The sequence below is a fragment of the Chrysochloris asiatica genome, unplaced genomic scaffold (assembly GCF_000296735.1).
Source record: "Chrysochloris asiatica unplaced genomic scaffold, ChrAsi1.0 scaffold00043, whole genome shotgun sequence".
Taxonomy (NCBI): Eukaryota; Metazoa; Chordata; class Mammalia; order Afrosoricida; family Chrysochloridae; genus Chrysochloris; species Chrysochloris asiatica.
The window spans coordinates 19,972,756-19,995,896 of record NW_006408561.1 but is presented as its reverse complement, the minus strand read 5'-3'; the positions used below and the strand labels follow the sequence as shown (position 1 = coordinate 19,995,896).

Here is a 23,141-nt window from a genome sequence, read left to right as displayed (position 1 = left end):
TGTCAGTCTTTCAGTTAGCAGCTAAGCATGTTAACCCAGGAACTCCTCAAGAGATACTAAAGTGGAAAAAAACCTGTTTTATAATCACAACACTGAAACAAGTTGAGTGGCCTTGGTAGACAAGTTACTTAGCTAAATCTCTTAGAAGAGTCAGACTTACTTGGTGGGGTCTGTGAGTATTGAATAAATTAACTGTGTCAAAGTTGTGCTTAACACATGATGGACACTTGATGGTAAATGGTGAGAGTCTTCCTCTTTCTTAAATTTGTCACATGTTAATGGGCCTCTTTTCTGTTTATCTGGATTAAGTATTTGTTCAAGCTTGATTCAGTGGCTTTGCCTGATTTATCCTAATTATTGTACAATTAAAGAATACTTTAATTCCTGTGTATCCTAAAATTAACATATATGCATATATATGTATATATGTTAATTTTAGGATACACAGAGATTAAAGTGTTCTTTAATGGTATTTATAATGCTGTTATAAATTTATAATTTATAACAGAATTTCATCCAACAATTGAGTTTCTGGCTTTATTTGTGACTCTCAAGCTGTAAGATTATCTATACTTCTATGATGTCAAACCTTAATTTATTGGTCAATGGTTTTTTTCATCTAAAATAATCTATAATGGTGGGTGAGCAGCTGCTACAGTTAAAGCCTGTCTTAACTATATATATATATATATATATATTTAAACAGCATTATAAATACATTTCAACATATATAAGACACAATAAATAGTTAGTACTAAATATGCAAAACAGAGCAACAAGACTTGTGGCAGAGTCTGGATGTAGGTGTGTTTTGGCGGGGGGTGGGGGGGATGCAGGGTCATCTGTGTGCCCGTGCCCCGTTTAACATATATTTTTAACATTAGCACCTTATTCAAAAGAAGACATTTGGAGTAACCCTTGTTTTTCTTCGCTTTGCTGAGAAAGTTGGCAAAGTTAATTATAAGTCTGTTGGATCAATAGAAAATACCTAAAGGCTTTAAAAATTAACACAAGCAGTACGATGTCATCTCTTAATTGTTTTCCCTTGTCTCATTTCCTCTAAACTTTTCATTAACTTGTTTTTTAAATAAAGCAAGACTTGGCTCATGGTTGCCAACTAATAAATGTTTGTTTAATGGAAAGGGAAGGAAATAAATATTTTAATTGTAACCAGAGATAAAGACTCCATAATTCAATGTTGGCTGATAGAAGTTGAAGCTATCTGAATAGATTAAATTGTTTAGGTTAAAAAGCATGCTGCCACCTGCCTTTCTTATTCATATGAAAAAATATTTAATTTCTAGGTATTGGAGAAAAGTTTAATTAAAATTAATAGGAGTGGTTGAACCATTTTATGGTATCTTTTTGTTATAATCACTTTTAGTGTTAAAGGGACTGTAAAGATGATATGGCTCAACCTTCTTTATAAATGAGTAAACTGAGGCACTGAGCATTTGAATGCCTTGCCAAATGTGATTCATCCTATAGTGGCTGAACTGCAAGAGGAATGAATACATTTCTGATTTTTTCTATTAGAGCCACCTCCTAAAGGGACTTGCCCCAGGGCACTCGTTTATATGAATACTTTAACTATTCCAACAGGGTTTACCTATATACATTAAAAGCACTGGACTGCAAGGTCAGTTTGAACCACAAAGTCGATGGTTCAACTCACAGGCCGCTCCTTGGAAACTCTATATGGGGTCACTATGAGTCGAAACTGACTCTACAGCACCTAATAACAATAACATATATAGCAAGATAAGTGGAGTCCTGGTGTGGCACTGTAGGATAAATCAACAAGGATGATAGGTCAAACCCACCAGTCACTCCTTGAAAACCCTATTCAGGGTTGTTAGGAATTGGAACTGACTCAATGGCACTTAACAACAACAACAACATATAGCAAGATAAAGGTCATGGTTGAGAAAATAGGCTTTTGAGTCTGAGAAATCTGGGTTCAAATCCCTATTTTACCACTCACTAGCTGTGTGAAAAGTCTGATCAACTTACCTATAGCTCTGTGTCCCCATTTCCTTGTTTTAGGAGTAACAAATGTCTGTCATCTGCAAAATGAAAGTAAGAAGTCATAGACCTCATACTTATATACTGATGTATATAAAGGATAACCACTAGGCCAAGTACTTATTTGACACTCTGTCTGTACACATTAACTATTGTAAAGCAAATTAGGAAGAGAGAAAGTATAGACAGTATACAATATAGACAAGGGTAGTCCTATATTTTAATAATTTGTTGTTAAGTGCCATATGAGTCGGTTCTGACTCATAGCAACCCTGTACAGTTTTCTGAGGTTTTAAATCTTCATGGGAGCAAGAAGTCTCATCTTTTTCCTGTGGAGTGGCTGGCAGGCTTGAGTCATGGACCTTGTGGTTCACAGTCCAGTGCTTACCATATGGAGCCACAGCACTCCCATTTTAATAACAATAGGTCAATCATTTGGTTCCAAACTTTGTTTCTATTAGCAGAAAGAAAGAAACATAATAGATTCCCTAGCTCACAAGGAACTTAGATACTATGTTGTTGCTGTTAAGTGCTGTCTAGTTGGTTTTGACTAATAGTGACCCTGTATGGGGTTTCCAAGGAGCTGCTAGTGAGTTTGAAGCACGGGCCTTGTGGTTCAAACTGACCTTGTGGTCCTGGGCTTATCCAACAGTGCCACGCCAGGACTCCTATTCATCATGTATTTCTGGCCAAACCATACCTGCCTGTCTCTACTCTCTTCTTTGACTTTTAAAACAAGATCTCATTCGACTAGAGTCAGCCATGTAAGTTTTAGAGACTTGTTGAGTTATAATGAGGGCTGCCCAGCTTTGCTGGATATTTCTTTGTGGCACTTCCCACTTGGGAGTCGGTTACTGACACCTCCTGTAAGAGAGAAGAACCCAGTTAAGTGTCCTCCCCTCAGCATGTCCCATTCTCAGGAAGCCCAGGGATGAACTTTGGGTTATGTAGCTCATTTCCCTTAACTACATCCAGAACTGAATGATCGCAGAAACCAGCTTTATTTCTTTACATAGGCATTGCATCATATTATACATGGTGGTTGTTCAATACATGCTTGTGGTTTGTAGCAGTAAATGAACAGGTACAGAAAAGATACTAGTATGAGATTTTATGGCCTACTTGTAACAGAGATTATTTCTGTATCAGGCAAGAGAGACTTTTCATCCAATTCTGATGACAGTGCTCAAGGCTTAAATCTCAGTATTTGCAATAAAAAATAAAATCTTTATGAACTCTTCTTTGCTGGGTACTGATGTGCAACGACTTGTGTTATTGGATGTCAGAATGAAATAGAATGGGTTTTCTTAAATGGGGAAAGAAGCATAATTCTCATACCTTTTAGGTATTTTTTGGAATAGATAGATTAATCAATTTTCTTTCAAGATATGTATGTACCTTATTATAATTTATGCTAAGTTATGGTCAAGCACTTATATCTCAAAAAGATGGTATATATCTTGCTTGGAATATCATTTTCAAAATGTAGAAGGATCAAGAGAGCAAAAAAAAAATATTTTTGAATAACTTATTTCAATTATTGTGAAATGCCCTAAGTTTGTTTTTAGAAAATAGTTTAAGCTGCTCATTTTATGTGTTAGTCCCTTTTTCCTGTCTACTTATTAGTTAAGAATTCATCTTTATCTGGATAGTGCATTCCTTACTAATCTCCTTTGAATCACTCCTCATTTATCCAAGTTAATGAAATTGGATGAGAGGTAAATTGGCACTCATCCAATGTGTTTTGTTTTTTTTTCTTTATTGTTTACGATTAAGTACTTCGCTCCAGTTTAATTTACAAGCTAGAAATCCTTTAACTGTTAGACAGGAAAATAAATTACTAGGGGCACTGGGATAACTTGGGCTCAGACAGCTCTAGATTACTTGTATGTCCATATTCTCTACTTTAGCTTGGATTCAAATGTGTATTACGCTTTTCTTTGACCAAGGTAATAAATCCTTGTAACCCTTTTCTTTTTTGCCAGCCCCTTTGCTTTCACTGTGCCAGAAGTCAACATGTCACTGAAAAATGAGCCAAGAGTAAATACCTCTGCGCTGCAGAAAATTGCTGCCGACATGAGCAATCTGATAGAAAATCTGGACACCAGGGAGCTCCACTTTGAGGGAGAGGAAGTGGATTGTGATGTGTCTCCTGGTGATCTCAAGACACAGGAAGGTAAAGACTAATGAGCTAAGGAGAGGGAAACAGTTCATCAGGGTTGGTTGGCAGAGCCCAAGTTTGAAATAAGCAGCAAATGATTCATCTTCTCTCCAATATCCTTACACAGGGCTGAAATTGTTCTCTGAACACATTCTGACTCTTGAAAGGGATGCCCATAAAGTATGCTGATGTCACTTATTCTTGTAGTAACTTTATTTACTTATTTATTTTTTAGTGTCTATTCCATTCTCTGCTATTTACAAAACTCAAGGATTCAAGGAGCCAAGTATACAGACGTATCTCTCTGGCTGTCCAATAAAAGCGCAAGTTCTGGATGTGGAACGCTTTACATCTACAACAAGGGTCAGAGCATTTTTGTACTTTGTCAATATATACGATTGAATTGAAACTCATCAGTCACTCTTTGGAAACCCTGTACAAGGTTGCTATGAGTTGAAACTGACTCAACGGCACTGAACAATGATTGATTATATTGACTTCTATTTTTCTTCCTTCTATTATGCACATGTTTTTATGTAGAACATCTCTATACAGGACTCCTGGTGTGGTGCTATAGGATTATCACTGGACTTTGAACCACAAAGTCGGCCGTTCAAACCCACCAGCTGCTCCTCTGAAACTCTAAACATTGAGTCAGAACTGACTCAATGGCTCTTAACAATAAACAACAAATCCTTACTACATCATATCGCCTCTCAAATTTTGTTTCTCTCCCTGTTTAATTTTCATTCTTACACTTTTCTTTCTCCATTATGGATTTACTTTAAAAAAAAAAAAAAAGACATATAAAATATGTCAGCGTAGCAGTTTGCATTTATTGATGCTATTTTGTGCCATAGAGTTAGTACCAACACATAGCAACCATGTGTAGGGTTTCTAGTGCTGTAAATCTTAATGAGAGCAGAACCCTCATCTTTCTCCCAAGCAGTAGCTGGAGGATTTAAACTGCTGACCTTGCAATCAGCAGCTCTACCTAATTTTCTGTTTAATTAGGAATCTTGGAGAATAGACATTGCACCTAGAATGCCAGGTGTAAGTCAAGGAAAATTTAGGAGCCGTGATGACACTATGGAATAAGCATTGAACTGCTAACCACAAAGTTGATAGTTCAAACCCACCAGCTGCTCTGGGAGAAAAATTTGCAGTCTTGGAAATTTACTATAAACCCTGTATAGTGTTTCTAAACTATGAGTTTGGTAGCATAGTGGTTATGAGTTGGACTGCTAACCTCAAGGTCAGCAGTTTGAAACTACCAGCTGTTCAGTGGGAAAAAAGATGAGGCTTTCTGCTCTGGTAAAGATTTATAGCCTTGGAAACCCTCTGCAGGGTCACTATGAGTTGGAACTGACTCCACAGCACACCACCATGAGTTTGGAATCGACTTGATGGCAGTTGGTTTGGTTTTGATTAGAATGTTTGTTTAGCAAGAAAAGTATGATACTAACTGACTCTTAGAAGAAAGAAAGCCAGGATCAGACTGGCCAGTCCTGTTACCCAGGAGTTCTGCTGAGAGAATTCTGTTAGCACACTCTGCCTCTCTGATTTACTCCTGTCACCTTGACCTTCAGGCCCCATTCATGTCTTTTACATGTTGAGCATTAAAAAGGCATTAGGCATAGCTGTGGTTATGAAGCGGGCTGCAAACCTCAAGGTCAGCAGTTCGAAACTACCAGCTGTTCCATGGGAGAAAGATGAGGCTTTCTGCTCCTGTAAAGATGTACAGCCTCAGAAACCCTGTACAGGGTTACTGTGAGTCGGGACCTACTCCACGGTACTTAATAACAACAACAACATACCCTGTAAAATAAAGTGGATTTAGAGAAAGTGTGAGGGTAGCTGTACTTGCTATTACTAGGGGTGAATTACCCAATAAGCAAGGTTGTTGTTAAGTGCCGTCGAGTTGATTCCGACCCATAGTGACCCTGTACAGGGTTTCTGAAGAGCAGCTGGTAAGCTTGAACCACCGACCTTACAGTTCAAATGGCTTTGCAGTCTGGTGCATTAACCCACAGCACCTCACCAGGACTCCAATAAGCAAGGTAAGTAGAGGTTTATTTGTACTTACTTACTAATCTGTGGTGGACAATTACACATGGGTTTTGTTTTAAAAAACAACAACAAAGAAACTTATGTTAACTACAGATTTGTAAGTAAACATAAATAAGTAAGTCTGTGCTTGCCTTGCTTATTGGATATTTCACCCTGTCAGAGACTGTAAATTTGAAAAGAAGCTTTGTGATTCTATAGGGAGGTGCTGTGGGGCTGAGGGAGAGACAGATGCCAGCCATACCTTGAAGCAGAATATTTGATGTAGTGAAAAAATGGGAAATTTTTTGCTATAGATAGTAATTTGTTTGTTGGGTAATTTGACACTGGCTGTTACTGCTTAGATTCTGCAGTTATCAAATTTCCCAAATGTATAAAGGTGAAGCTTGAGTCATAGGGGAATAAGGGCCTGTTGACCCCTACTTCAGGGCAAGTTCCACCTACTGTCGAGTGATTTCTGGCTCAGTGACCTTATATACGGTTTTTGAGACGAAATCTTTACGAAAGCGGACAGCCTCATCATCCTCCCCTGGAACAGCTGGTGTGTTTGAACTGCTACCAATCTGGAGATAGTAGCCCAACACCTAATTCACAGAACCACCAGGGCCCCTTAAGGGAAGTAGAGAGTAACTTTTTTCTTTTCAGGGCCAGTCTTTGCTTTCCCTTCTTGTCTTTTGGTGGCATGGGTTGTCTTGGTTCCTGATGGTTTTGGCTCTTGTTTTGTCCCTATGTGCCTGTGAATATACACACTTAATGCCCATCGTGGTGTCCAGCCTGTGTTTTAGGTAATTCCTGTTGAGTTAGGTTTTTGTTCCGGTCTCTCTTCATATACCACTGAGCACAAACTATCCAGTTATGTCTCTGAGATGAAGTTTGCCATTTTGTTTTGTCTGTTGGCTCTTTGATTAAGAAGCAGCAATGTGTAGTAGTCAAATGCAGTAGACTCTAGAACCTTTGCATTCTTGGTTTTGTTTTGTGTTAATCTCTCAGTTTCTTACTTTCCTCATTTGTATAATAAAACTATTGTAGATTTGTTTGCAAAATTTAATAATTTCATAATAATGCTGTATTGTTTTATATTTGAACATTTTATTATGTTTTAGGTAAAAGTTTACACATCAAGTTAGATTCAGGTATAACAATTCATACATAAATGCCCCAATTGTGGCAGCTCTCCCCATTTCTGCCCTACCTTCCCTGTTTCCAGGGTTCCTGGTTGTGCAGTGGTTAAAGCACTCAGCTGCTAACTGAAAGGTTGATAGTTTGAACCCACCGGTTGCTCCAGAAAGATGTAGCAGTATGCTTCTGTAAACATTTGTTGTTAAATGCTGTGGAGTCAGTTCTGAGTCATAACGACTTTGTATAGGGTTTCCAAGGAGCAATTGGTGAGTTTGAACCATCAACCTGTGGTTGAAATCAACCTTGCAGTCTAGTGTTTCATCCTACAGCACCACACCAGGACTCTTATCTCTAAAGTTTGGAGGACTGGAAACCCTATGGGGCAATTCTACTCTGTTCTATAATGTCTCTATGCTTTGGAATCAACCGAACATCAGGAGGTATTTTTAATCCCGCCCGCCCCCAATTCCCATTTCTTTTTTCCAGTTTTCCTGCCCCTCATTGTCTTCTCATCTTTGCTTTTGAGCAAATATTGACCATTTGGTCTTGTATAGCTGATTCACAGATGTTTATTTTTAAGCCAATCTGCTATTTGACTGAAAGCTACCCTTCAGTCTTGTAAACCTTTCATTGTCTTGGTAAAGTTGTGCTGACTTCTCCCATGTTGTATATTGTATTTTCCTTCATCTGAATTAACACATGTGGTGTGGCACTGTAGGATAAACACTGGAGTGCTCACTGTAAGGTCTGCAGTTCAAACCCACCAGTCTCTCCCTGGAAACCTTATACAGGACTGCTATGAGTCAGAAACAACTAGATACCTCTTAACAGCAAAAACAACTGTCTTGTAAATGACTCTCCCTCCCTCCCCTCCCATCACTGGTAACCATCATAGAGCATTGCTTTTGTGTAAAACTATTCTTGACTTTTAATAAAGGTCGTTGTTGTTAAGAGTTGGCTTTAGACTTTCAGTGGCAGGTCTGGGGAAAGGGTGGCAGACACCATGTCAGGCCGCAAAGGTGGCAAGAAGAAGCATTGAAACAAACCAAAAAAACAGAGCAATGAAATAGACAAGGACAGTAAGGCTTTCAAGCAGAAACAAAAAGAAGAGCAGAAGAAACTGGAAGAGCTAAAAGTGAAGGCCGCAGGGAAGGGCCCCCTGGCCACAGGTGGAATTCAGAAATCGGACAAACAAGAAGCTGTTCTTTGTGGCTGTGGCGATGGTGACCCTTGATTTCATTTCTGTTTAAACATTCGAATTCCCTGCTAGAACATCTCTTGCCACCTAGAGTTAGATTGAAGTGTTGTCTTGGAACCTGGTATACATTTAAGAATAAATTTTTTAAAAAAAGAAGAAGAAGAAAAGAAATCCTACAATAGTCCATCTCTTTAGTCCTATCTTAGCTGTGTGGGTCAGTAAACCAGGCCAGAATCCTGCCAGAGCTGCTCTTCAATCTTTGTTATGCCCAGAATTTGGTACCACCTGGAATTAAAACAACTCATTTGAAACAAACAAACAAAAAAAGAGTTGGCTTTATAGAGTTTCTGAGACTTGTAAATCTTCGTGGGAGCAAAAAGTTATCTTTCTCCCAGTTGATAGGCTCAAATCCCAGACTTTGTGGTTCACAGTCCAGTATCAAATAATATAAGGAGCTTTGATAGCATAGTAAGTTATGAGTTGGGCTGCTAACCTCAAGGAAGAAAGATGAGGCTATCTGCTCTTGTAAAGATTTACAGCCTTGAAAGCCCTGTCCAGAATTGTTGTGAGTCAAAACTGACTCCACAGCACATGACCACCACCACCACCATGTATTTGTCCTTTAGCGATTGATTTATTGCATACAGCTTAATGTCCTCCAGATTCATCCATGTTATGTTGTATCATTATTATTAGGTGTCTCCTAACGGTATTCATGATGATAAAGCCCACCAAACCAGGAGCTTCTCTTTGTTCATATTCTTCTGTTACTTTTGTTGTTGTTGCGATGTGCCGTGGGGTTGGTTCCAACTCATAGTGACCCTGTACAGGGTTTCCGAGGCTGTAAATCTTTACGGGAGCAGAAAGTCTCATCTTTCTCCCACGGAACAGCTGGTAGTTTCGAACTGCTGACCTTGTGGTTCACAGCCCGATTTGTAATCACTACGCTAAGTGCTCTATGTGAGAAAGCTAGGGATTATCTTTATCCCACTTAGCAATCAATAAGGAATAAGAGCTATACTTTTACAGTTTGAATGTGATTCCAGGTAAATAAGAATGATGCTTTTTATAATTCCTGACTATATGCTGTGTCAGCTCAACGCTAGGCACTTCTTATCTTTCTCATGACTACCCTATGACATAGATGTTATTCACTCCCCCAACACTGCAGTGCTGAAGATCTTCCACTCTCTAGATCCTTTCTCCACCCTTCCCCCACCACTACTCTTTGCCTCTTAATGTTCCCTTGCCTTTGTCTCGTGGGAGGAGATTGGGGTCACTTTGGGCACCTGGGCTAGCCATGTTCCTAGACCAAAGTCACCACCCCATGATCAAGGTAGCCCTCTTTGTGTGGTTCTCTCCAGATGGTCTTGCCTCTTGTCTCTTCAGGACTCGGGATGGTGACATCTCTGTAGTCATGAGCCCCTGCTACTTCATTAGGGTCCCCTATTGCTGGAAACTTACCTGATAGAAGTTAAGTCACTTGATTGAGGTTTTAAAGTTGGTAGGTGCAAAAACCATGTAGAAGCCATGTCTGACTTCCTCTGGTTTCATAAGAGAGAAAGCGAATCAAACTCAAAATCAGTCCAAGGCCAATTCCTATGAAGTGGAGGTCAGACATGATTCCATTCTACAACCTTCTTTACCCTGTTCTAACACCAACCATCCCTCCTATGGCACTCTCTGCTTCACCTCTTGGTTCAACAATCCATTGCAATGGCCACACAGAACTCATAACAGTACTCACAATTATGGAGTTTATTAAGGGAGTGGACAGGTTACAAATTCAGGATCAAAACTAACTCAGTTTTCCAATCAGGAATGCCTCTTCTCTACTGTGCTGCAGACATGCTTCACTCTTGTCTTCGGCTTCTCAGCCACGTGGTCCCTTGGCCTCTGCTCTGCTCAAGCAAATGTTACAAAGCTCTTTTAGCTAGTCTGTGAACACTTGCAGAACAGAGCACATTCTGAAAGTCAGGCTCCTGCCCCTAGGCACTCAGCTTTACTCTGTCCAGAGGCCTAGAACCCAAAACTGCTCTGTCATTTCATGCCACTGTCTCTGCCATTGCTTTTCTAGGTAGGGATCTAACACTCCACTCATTCTCTTCCTTCCTGATGGTCCTGGGATCATCTGTTTCTGCTTCTGAGATGATGCCTTTTAAACCTATTGGGATGGCAAAACTAACCAATCCCAGCCTTAAAGTCCTGTACACCTTATTTGCATGGCCCTACCCAATCCCTTGGTGGAAATCATGAAGACATTGGATAGAAAAGTCACATCAAGTAAACCCAAAGTACCACATTAGGCTTTTAAACCCTCAAATCTTTAACAAGGACATCATGTGCTGTTTGCACTGTGTCATTCTACCAAACAACTGCTAAGAACTTTAATATGTAACATTTTGTACTCATGGATGAGGGAGGAAACTTGGATTTTGTAGTGTCTTGTAATTTTTCAGTTATCCTGATTGGGAAATACAAGTCCAGGAAATGTGGCAGCTTGCCTGATTCGTATAATTAAAAAAAAAAAAAAAATTTACTTGGCTCATCTTAAATTGAGTTCTTTTCACTAGAATTCAAAAAGTCCTGGCCACTCTGAGTTTTACTGCATTCTTCTCTGGACCACATGATGCAGGACAATGCCTATGATGTTGGTCAAGATGAAAGGCAGCATATAATATCGAACCCCAATTTCTGGCTGCAGCAACTGCCATGGATCCTAACTAGAGAGAAAACAAGTACTTGATTTGTATATTTGCCAGTAATGTGAATGAATGCTAGTTAAAACTCACATGTTGTACTAATTCTTGTGCTGTTTTATGTACCGCCTCTACACGTAGTCATAGTGATCATTCTTTAGAAGTTTGCAAAGTATGCAACCATCAGTACTGAATGGTAGCAGGCCAACTATGGAACCAGGATGACTCACGGTCACCCAGGGGTGATTGACACCAGGGCTTGATTAACTAGCAGAGTCAGAGACGTTTAACCTTCCCAACCTCATCACCTATGATGCCTCAACCTCTCAGCAGGGACAAGTATCCTTTAGCAGACTCAGAGAATCACTTCCTATCACTCTTATGCTCCATAGAAACTTCCTTCAAAATTCCCTGTGCTTTTAGAATATCCCCCTTTTCTCCTGATACCCTGTTCTGTATCAAAACTCCAACCTTCCAGGTCTGTGAGAACTTCTGAAATAAAATAGTCACCAAAGGATATTTGCTTGTTGAAAGAAGTATTTAAAAGATTTCATGATGTTTCATTTTGTAGTTGAGGAAAATGCTTTGTGGATATCTACCTTCCTGGCCGTAGATGGCACCTCAAGGAAGCGGGGTGGTGTAGATGAGGCTGGTCCATGAGATGTATTTCACAAGGAAAAGGGGAGAGGACATATAGTGCCATTTGGGAAGGGCAAGATGGTGCTGCTGGTGTTCCTTCTTTTCTGCCTTCCCCTTGTTGTCACTGGTTGGTAAGAGCTGTCGAGTCAGTTCCAAGTTATGTTGTTGTTGTTGCTAAGTGCTGTTGAGTCAATTCCAAACCATAACAACCCTGTATAGGGTTTCCAAGGAGCAGCTGGTGAGATTGAACCACTGACTTTGCAGTTCAAATGACTTTGCAGTCTGATGCATTAGCCCACAGCGCCACACCAGGACTCCAAATCATAGAGACCCTGAATAGGGTTTCCAAGCTGTATATCTTTGTAAAAGTAGAAAGCCTCATCTTTTTTTCTGAGGACCGGCTGCATGGTTCAACCCACCAACCTTGTGGTTCGCAGCTCAGTGCTTATCCTCTAGAGCCACTGTACTTGCAAACCCCCTCCAATTTCCTGTTCATTGCCTGCTGGACATGATTTTTATAAACTAGCTGGGGCCTCTCTCATAATATCCTTTACCTGGATTCTGTTTTCAAGTGTATGTATGTGTTTATGGTATTGTGTGTGTTTGGAAAAATAGGATTAGTAGAAATCAAAATTAAAATTTTTGTTATATATTTTACCAGCTGTTCCACAGGAAAAAGATGAGGCTTTCTGCTCCCATACAGATTTACAGCCTCAGAAACCCTGTACAGGGTTTAGGGATTAGCACTTTGAAAATTTAAAAACAAAATTGCTTATGTAATTCCACAAAATAAGTAGGCTGGATTTAAGGACACTCTCATGTTAGTTGTTAGCTATTGCTCATTGAGATCATTTGGAATTTTTGTTATCTAAAATACCAACCTTTTTTGTGTATCACTGTAGGCAGCAAGTATCAATCTTTACACTATTGAATTAACACATGGAGAATTTAAGTGGCAAGTTAAGAGGAAATTCAAGCACTTTGAAGAATTTCATCGAGAACTGCTGAAGTACAAAGCCTTTATTCGAATTCCCATTCCCACCAGAAGGTAACCATTTCAATGTTAACTATGGAGTTAACTCAGTTTACAAGTTGGATGGCAGGAATATTAAATTCATATTATAGGTTAACCTTTCCATCATTTGTATTTTCAATTAATTAGGCTCTTCTAAAAATAAACCATCTCATAAAAGATATTTGGAGAGTCATGATTCAAAGAGTAATCTAATAAATGTTTGTATTGTGTTTGGGTATGCTTTTGTAGACACACATTTAGAAGACAAAATGTCAAAGGGGAGGAGCCGCGAGACATGCCAAGTTTACCCCGTTCATCTGAAAATAGAATCAGAGAAGAACAATTCTTGGGCAGAAGAGTAAGTCCTTTAACTAGTCCATTGTTTTGAATGTCATTGTGAGCATAATTGTGACTGCTGACTACAAGTTTGTTGGTTCAAACGCACCAGCCACTCCTCAGAAGGCAAGTGAGTCTGTCTGCTCCACTAAAGATTCAAAGCTTCAGAAATGCTAACGAACAGTTCAATTCTATTTTGAACTGAGTCAGAATCAACTCATTGGGAGGGGAGAAACACAGGGGAGACATGGTGATACAGTGGTTAAAGTGCTTGATTGCTAGTTCAGCAGTTTGAACCTACCAAGTGCTCCACAGGAGAAAGATGAGACGGTCTGTTTCCATAAAGATTACTGTCTTGGGAAGCCTGTAGGGCAGTTGTACTTTCCTAAGGGTCTCTATGAGTCAGAGTAGACTGGATGGCCGTGGGTGTGGTAGAAACACCACACCTAAGGAGGGGTAAGGTAACTCTCACCACAACTTCTCTCATTCACTGATAAATCACTCAGGCTGGTTTAGCTGGTTTAGCTTCTCTACAACAGGTTAGTCATTCCTTCTTCCCCACGTCATTTAGGATCATTGTTGTTGTTGTTGTTGAGTACCGCTAACTCAGTTCCAACTCATAATGACCCTGTATAGGGTTTCCAAGGAATGACTGGTGGATTTGAATTGCCAACCTTGTGGTTAGCAGTCCAGTACTTATCCTTCAGTACCAGGACTCCTATAGGAAGTTACATTTTCCCAGAAGAGAAGTTAAATTACGAAGAAGCTGTCTTCCCTACGGGAATCTCTGTGACTGATAATGAGTCAAAGATTAAGCTCACCTTTGTGGGTTGTGAGAACTCATCTTTTAAAATCATATTTCTCTGTTTGATTTATTACTTGTTTTTCATGATCCTAAATATGTTTAGAAGCTCATTCTTGAACTATAGATGGGTTGGATAGAGTTTGAGAAGAATACAGCAGAGATGTGTATGACAGGGAACTCATGAGGAGAGAAACCTTTCCTTCGCTCTGTTTCAGTGGTGGGAGATGCTACATAGGGTGGGAGATGAATGTGTTTACTAAACAGTTATCAAAGAAACAGCAATTCTGTTATAAAATCAGAGACTTTTATGTTCCGGGGGGATGTTTTGGTTTCTTCTTAGTAGTTGCTCTCTTGTATAAAACATTTCCTAAATATTTTCTAAGAAAAACTCCACATACAAAATTCTACAGATTTGTCTTACTCTATGTACATATATAAGGAGCTCTGGTAGCCTAGTGGTTATGAATCAGGCTGTGAACCGGAAGGTCAGCAGTTCAAAACTACCAGCTGCTCCGCGGGAGAAAGATGAGGCGATCTGCTCCCGTAAAGATGTACAGCCTCGGAAACCCTATTCAGGGTCGCTATGGGTTGAAACCGACTCGACGGCACTTAACAACAACAACAATGTACATGTACATTATATATAAGGAGCTTTGGTAGCATAGTGGTTACGAATCGGGCTGCTAACCTCAAGATCAGCAGTTCGAAACTACCAGCGGTTCCATGGTAGAAAAATGAGGTGTTCTGCTCCCGTAAAGATTTACAGCCTCAGAAACCCAGTGCAGGGTCACTATGAGTCGGAACCAACTCCTCAGTACTTAACAACAAACAACAACAACATGTACATATATGGAGTTCTGGTGCGACACTGTGGGTTAATGCGCTAGACTCCAAAGTTCGTTTGAACTGCAAGGTCGGCAGTTCAGGCTCACCAGTTGCTCCTTGGAAACCCTATACAGGGTCACTATGGGTCAGAATTTTTGTTTATTGGTCCATTGGTGAGGATCTTTGTTTTCTTGACATTGAGATGCAATCCATATCGAAGACTGTGCTCTTTGATCTTCATATGTAAATGTTTCAAGTCCTCTTCACTTTCAACAAGCAAGGTTGTATCATCTGCATAGCGCAAGTTGTTAATGAGTCTTCCTCCAATCCTGATGCCACATTTTTCTTCGTAGAACCCAGCTTTTCGTATTATTTGCTCAGCATACAGGTTGAATAAGTATGGTGAAAGAATACAACCCTGTCTCACACCTTTCACAATTTTAAAACATTCAGTGTTCCCATGTTCTGTTCGAACAACTGCTTCTTGGTCTAGGTACAGATTTCTTAGAAGTACAATTAAGTGTTCTGGAATACTCATACTTCTCAGTGTTGTCCATAGCTTGTCATGATCCACACAATCGAAAGCCTTTGTGTAGTCAATAAAGCACAGGTAAACATCCTTCTGATATTCTCTGCTTTCAGCCAAGATCCATCGGACATCAGCAATGATATCTCTCGTTCCACGGCCTCTTCTGAATCCAACTTGAACCTCTGGAAGTTCTCTGTCAATGTATGATTGTAGCCGTTTCTGTATTACCTTTAGCAAAACTTTACTCGCTTGAGATATCAAAGAGATGAGGCTTTCTGCTTCCACAAAGATTTACCTTAGACAGCCTATACAACATCACCATGAGTCATAACTGACTCAGTGGCACTTAACAACAACAACAACAACTATTGAACTCTGGTACAGTGCTATAGGAAAAGCATTGGACTAGTAGCCACATAGTCACCAGTTCAAACCCACCAGCCACTCTCAGAAACTTGATGTCACATAACCACAACAATAACATGGACAATCCTACTTATCTAAGATGCACCTAACCCAAGCCTTGATATTGTTAATCACCTTATATGTATGTGAAATCTGGACAATGACTAAGGAAGACCAGAGAAGAACTGATGCCTTTGAATTATGGTCTTGGTGAAATATCTGTCTTGGACAAAGTATAGCCATAATAAAGAAGCAAGGATGGCAAGACTTCATCTGACATACCTTGGTCATGTTATCAGGAGGGACCAGTTCCTGGAGAAGGACACAATGCTTAGTAGAGTTGAATGTGAGAGAAAAAGAGAAAGACTCCTAACCAAGTGGCAGAATCAATGGGGTCAAACAGCAGCAGCTGTGATGACTGGGCAGTGTTCCATCCTTTTGTACATATTGTCACTATGAGTTCGAGTTAACTCAGTGGCACCTGCCAACAACTATGGGCAAACCCTGTGCTAGTAGCTATGAGTATAATAAGAAATACAAGTCTCAGGCTTTGTATTTGAGTAGCTTGTGAAAGTTGTAAGCATGTGCAAAGTTAAATAACAACACAAGATTAAAATAATGGTTCAAGAAGAAGAACAACAACAAAACTAAAGCCACTGCCACTGAGCTGATTGCCACGTGTAGTGACCTGATAGGACACAGTTGAAATGCCCCCTGGGGTTTCTGAGATTGTAAAGCTTGATGGGCATAGACAGCCTCATCTGAACTGCTGAACTATCAATCAGTACCCCAGTTGTTACCCCATTGTGTCACCATGGCTTCTTAATGGTTCAAGAGAACTATGAAAATACACCTTAATCCTAACCAGGATTCCTTGCTCAATGATAATGGTGAATACATAAGTGAATAACTTATAAAGTAAGAAAGAAATGATCACAGCACATCACTGTTGCTAATTGCTTACATTTTTCAATAAGTATGACCTTGTTAACTCTTATCTAATATTTGCATTACAGAAACAACTGGAAGATTACTTGACAAAGTTACTAAAAATGCCCATGTATAGAAACTATCATGCAACAGTAAGTGTTAAATTCAGTGGTTTAAATGTTGGAATTATTTGTAAAATAGTAAATAGATAAAATTTGGATCATTTCCTTAATACAAGTGTTTGTGTTGACTTCTGCATTATTTTTTTTTTAGTTAAAGTAAATGAGTATAAAATTGATTTGAATCTAGGATCCAGTTTGTGTATAAGTTAAAATGTTTCTTAACAATAGGTTTAAATGAACTTGAAATGATAACATAGGCTAAATTATCTAGAAATCAGCCTCTTCTTTCCTCAAACTTCCTGAATAATGCCAAAGACCATTTCTAGCCCTGGAGAAAAAAATTTGAGTTATAAGTGATGAAGACTGTTAAGCAGAGTTGAATACCCAAACATTATACTGTGATTACCATCTGATTGGCTTGTGATGCCTATAAAAGGCCTATGTGAAAAGTGAGATGCTTGGGAAAAGTTAGAGGGAAAAGCTCTTGGGAAATCAGAGAAAAGAAGAGAGAGCCTTAGACTTTAGACTTGGGAGGCAGTAGCCAAAGTCAAGTAGCAGAGGAACTGGGTTTTACAAAGGTATCAGAAAACAATGAGCCCACCGTCTTAAACGGTCCTTGAAGGCTTAATATTCCGATATACAGAGTTCTGAATAATTGAGAATGCACTTATTGTTGTTGTTAAGTGCCATTGAGTTGGTTATGACTCAACCTGTATAGCTTTCTGAGGCTGTAAATCTTTGCAGGAGCCGAAACCCTCATCTTTCTCCAGAGGGACAGATAGCAGGCTTGAATTTTGTAGTTCGCAGTCCACTTACTGGATTATTGTATTGTGTTTCTGTGGGAAAACTGTATTTGTGGGGGGATTGTACATATGTATATGATGTATATGAATAACTGAGGACTAGGTGCAGTTTTTTGGCTTTGAGTTTACAGAATGTCATCACATCAACACAGATACACAAGCAGGAACACCTTCCGTGAATTAAGGATAGGAAACAAGAGCAGATTAACTCTGCTGAATTTCTCAGCGATTTGTGTTTTCAGCTCTTCATCAACCCGTATTGTTTGAAGGACAGGCAAGAATCAAACTGGTCCCTTCCACACACAGCTGACCAGGGGACCACCATGAATCTTCTGAAGCAGTTCTCATTGTGTGAGGGTCAGTGGATTTGAATGAGTATATTATAGTGTCTTAACTGTGGAGAAGTGTTTTCTCTGGGAAACTAGCAATTTGGGTTCAATCTGAGGATCCCAAGAGAAGGTTGATGAGAAGGATTTCTTACGTTCTACTATTGGGACCATGCATTGTTGACAGACTTACTGAACAAGGATACTACTGCTGTTAGTACTAAAAAGGCTGTCACCCTCGTGTCTTCTGAAATCAGACTTGCTGTTTTCATAAGCAGTGAATTATTTCATTGTGAATTCATAACAGTATGAAATAATTTTCCATTTATTTTACTTTTCTGCTTTCCTGTGACTTGACTTCTACTATTTCTTTTGGCTTTAGAGCAGTACTTGGTGAGTCCTGTCTTCTGCTTTCCATATACATTATAGTTTGGATTCTACTGTGGGTTAAAGAATGTTTAGATTTCTTAATGTTAACTTTTTATTATAATTCTACCTTTTTAATCATGAAAGTCTTTTCAAAATTGAGCCATATTGTATTTAGACATTCCAGAATGTCTTGTAAATATTTCCTTTGGAATAGAAAATCCAATGAACAACTGACTGGATCTATTTCCCTCCTGATTTTTTATGACTATTTAGAGTCCCCCCTAACAAACTGAATTCTCCAAAATGACATAAACATAGTATACAATTCAATCTAAACTTTCTACATTGGTTTCCTTTCTTACTAAATATAATCTAGTTTAGAGACTACAAGCCTCCACCTCCTATCTATGATATTAGATTGGCATCTATGTATTTCCATTGATAATTGTGAGAAATATTTAAAAACCCTGTCTGTAAAAAACATATTGAAAGTTGTTTTTACATGTATATATGTATAATTGATTTATACTTTTACAAGTGTAAAGCAAAATTATTTAAAATCAATTAGGATTCTTAAGTCAATAGGATGATGGTTCAGAAGTCAAGAAACCAGACAGGATTGTACCCTCATTTCAATAAATCCATCCAGATGTGTATTTGAAATCTGAATTTTTAAACAAATAGCACAGGTGATTCTTATTATCAAGAGTTGGCAAAAGTCTACTAAAGTAGAAGGCTATGGTCCGGGTAAATTGTCTTGGTAAATTTGGACCACTTTAAAAAGTGGACATAGATGGTATCAAGGCATTCGTGTAATAGGATTTATCCAGAAGGAAATGCTTTTATACTTCAAAGCATTGGCCCTTTAGTTTTCTTAATGTCTTTTGAAGTTAAACGTGAATAGCTCTTTTCTTTTACTTTTATTTGATCATTGATTGTGTTGGTATTCAGACAAACACCTTTTCTTCCAGGATTTTGAAAACTTCCTGTTTTTTATTTCTTTTTTCCCTCCTTATGGTTCTGAAAAACAAAGTGCCATAGTATGTTGGTGAATTCAGTATCAGACAGTTTCCTCAGAAGTTATTGATAATCATTCAGTTTTCTTTACTCATTTGTAAAATGAGAACAAATATATTTGATATCTCCTCTAGATATAAATATGTGAAAACAAAATTAATAATATATAACTTAGTTGTACAATCACATAAACTCTCTAACAGGAATTCTTACTGTGTTCTAATATATTAGTGCTGACTATGATATAAACATTTTTATTTCTGTAGTTCTTATTTAGTACCACTGAGTCAGTCCTGACTGACTCACAGTGACCCTGCAGAGGGTTTCCAAGGAGCAGTTGGTAGGTTTGAATGACCAACTTTGTGGTTAGGAATCCGATGCTTATCCCACAGTACCACATAACTAGGAAATATTTATCCTCCGTTGTATCAAAATAAGGAAAAACTGGTTGGTTTGTTATGTGCCATGGAGTCAGTTCTGACTCACAGTGACCATGTATAAAGTTTCTGAGGCTGTAAATCTTCATGGGAGCAGAAAGCATCATCTTTTCCCCATGGAACAGCTGGTAGTTTCAAACTACTGACCTTAATGTTAGCAGCCCAACTCATAACGAACTACGCTACCAGAGCTCCTAGGAACAGTTACAATACTTCCTATTTTTCTGAAGAGAAAAATCTAGAAATGGAACAAAATGCATAGTTTCTAAGAGAAAAGTCCTAAGATGGTATGATCATATATCTAACTTCAAGTAAATTATTAAATTCCTATAATCTGATTCCTTATCTCCAAGATGATGATTAGCTTGAAATCATATTATGGGTAAGTCATCCCACAGATCAATAATACTGAGTTCACCTCTTCCTTATTTTACATGCTTAATAACTTTAGCTTGAGTCATTTTTAGCTTGGGTAAAAAATAAAGTTGCGCACCACTTTCTTTCTCTTTCCAACAGCGAAGAGCTGTATTGAGTTGAACAACTGCATCTGTAAATTAAGGAAAATGCCTTTATCCCGCTTACATTGACCTGGTAGGACAGAGAAGAACTGTCCATAGGGTTTCCAAAGCTGTAGTCTTTACATAAAGAGTCCTGGTGTGGCACTCACTGTAGGATAAGCACTGGACTGCAAGGTTGGTTTAAACTACAAGATTGGCAGTGCAAACTCACCAGCTGCTCCTTAGAAACCCTATACTGCGTTGATATGAGTCAGAAACAACTCAATGGCACTCAACAACAGCAACAATCTTTACAGACGCAGATTGTCTGGTGGGTTTAACTGCTAACCATTGGGTTACAGGGCAGGCGGGGGGTGGGGGAGGAGGGGGCACTTAATCACAGTGCTACCATGGCTTCTATGCATCAGAAGCTACTGAAGGGCAGTGGATTTTTCTTTCTTTTTTTTTTTTGGTGTTGTTGTTCATCATTATTACCATTGAGTCTTAGAACTAGGAAGGGCTTTGATCATAGTCCAGCCAACCCATTTCCTCCAAGATTAGATCGATAGATGTCCTCTTGTTTCCTGGAGATGTGTTAGGTGCTCTACCTAGAAGGCACCCTTCCTGCCCTCACTATTGCTCAACCCAACATTCTTCTTATTATTACTTCTGAGAAGTTATGATTTGGCCACTTGGCATTTTACCATCTGAAAAACAGAGTGCCTCTGAACATCCTCCTTCTGTAATTCAAAAATAGGGAAGAGAGGGCACCCATACAGGATTGCCAGGTAATTTTCAGGTTGTGTTCTTTCCCCTACGTTTTGTTGCTCTTCCAGTGGTATGAGGAGCTTGACAGTTTCCCTAACTTTGTCATCATCTAGTTGATCAATCCATCTGCATTTTTCACCTCAGGCCAATACCCAACTAATGCCAAGAACATTGTCTAATTGTAATTTTCACAAGCTCCTTTGCATAAGCATACACACAAAAGATACTGATTAGTGGTTTATACTGTTGTTGTTGTTGTTAGGTGCTGTTGAGTCAGTACCGACTCATTGTGACCCTATGCACAACAGAGATCAGTAAATTCTCTGGGATATTATCAGACTAAACTTATCTTTAATTCTTATTTCTGAGAATTACCTGAGCAAATGGAGAATGGGATGCTGCTCGTCATTGAAATACACTGACAAAATTGGACGACATAATTTTCATTTACTAGTTGTTGATTCTAAATTGACCTTGGCACATTGCTTTGACTCTCTTAAATATGTGTTAGAATGAAATTTACTTTCAAAGAGTATCCCACCACCACCACCCCATATTATATAATAAGGCTATTTAATCTTTAAAAGATCTCCTTTGTTAAGTATTACTGATCCATTAGGATAAATCTAAATTTCATATTAATGTACAACTTTTTATTTTCTGCATTACTAATGTATGCCTTTAAAAAAATCTTTATACTTAGAAATTTTGTTACGATATTCTAAAGTTGTGATTTCTGGATTATTTTAGAAAATATTTCTGTTGTCAACTATTTGAAAAACTATGAGATTAAGAAAACGTCCAGGTATTAGATGAGTGGTTACCTTGATTTTTACTTTTCATTTCTTATTCTTCTATCCAAATGTTCTGTGACTTTACATATTAGTTACACTTCTGTAGTAGTTTCTTCAAATGTAAACTAGGATTGATATTTTCTGTCTGCTCCTTAGAGATAAAATAAGTTATGGATTGGAATTTAAAAATATTTTGGATTTTGTGCCTAACAGTCGGCAGTGTTATTTCTTACTACATTTTCTATTACACTTTCCAATTAGAAAACTTTTCTAAAAAACATATAAAAATGTGATGGTACTGAATTACTGTGCTTTATACAAAAAAAAATGCAACTTAAATACCCTGACTTTAAAAATCTTTATATAAAACAAAATTGTTATGTGTGACTATGTTTAATTTGGGGTTCTAAGGGGAATTTAATTACTTTTGAGTTTTAAAGACCAACTTTCTGTAATTAATCCTAAGAAACTGAGAAATGCAAGCATTTAATTTGACCTCACTAGGACTGGACACCGCGGAGAGAGTAGTCGTTTTTTTTTTTTCTTTCTTTCTTTTTGAAACACTCAGGCATATATAATCATTTACACCACCAAAAGGCACATTCTGCAAGTCTTCCTCCTGGCCGTCAGTTCTCAGTCCCTCTCTTCCCATGAATCTAGAGTCCTCAGCTATTCCCTCTCTCCATGCCTCCACCTCTGCCTCCATCTCTAGTGTCACTTCTTCTCTGGATAGGGTCATGTATTCCACCTGTGCTCTTCTCCCTTGATGGTCCTAGGGTCCTCTGTTTCTGGACTATAAGATTAACTACTCCTCCCTTTTTTTTAAAATAAAACTTCTTTTACAACTGTGACAGTCTCAATTAGTCATGATAACAATTACTCACTATTGAATCATAAGAATCTTATCCACATCTCTTTTTACCAGACCCATTTAGATAAGATGAAAACTATTCAGTGGGAACTCCATCTTCCCTCACACACTCTTAAACTAAACTCCCTCTTGAAAGCTTGTAAGCCAGTCACTTTATGTCTGTATTGCCCCTTCATTTTAGGTAGCCAATGTCTAAGTTGCCCATCCCTATCTACCCTGTGTACAGAGAGGATAGCATTGATACTTGATGTGAAGAATCTTTCCCTCTCTGTTAGTATTTAGAAATACTACCTAATGAGTATAGGTCAAGGTCAACAAATTGTAGCAGTTTACCCTCATTTCCTTTATGAAAATTTGTTTGTTTATTCGTTTGTTTTGTTTTTT

General features: G+C 38.6%; 1 protein-coding gene across 2 annotated transcripts in view; it reads left to right on the top strand.

Annotated features, from left to right (window-relative positions):
• The first annotated feature begins 4,017 nt into the window (after positions 1–4,017).
• The window catches only part of PLD1 (phospholipase D1, phosphatidylcholine-specific), a 168,775-nt gene continuing 149,651 nt past the window's right edge, over positions 4,018–23,141 (top strand). Inside the window, exons 1-5 of one of the 2 annotated variants that reach the window (XM_006861841.1) lie at positions 4,018–4,201; positions 4,422–4,549; positions 12,811–12,956; positions 13,173–13,281; positions 16,840–16,905. In XM_006861841.1, coding sequence (XP_006861903.1) covers positions 4,042–4,201; positions 4,422–4,549; positions 12,811–12,956; positions 13,173–13,281; positions 16,840–16,905 — 609 coding nt within the window. In that variant the 5' untranslated portion in view covers positions 4,018–4,041. The remainder of the gene's footprint in view (positions 4,202–4,421; positions 4,550–12,810; positions 12,957–13,172; positions 13,282–16,839; positions 16,906–23,141) is intronic. The other variant, XM_006861840.1, reaches the window with a different exon arrangement.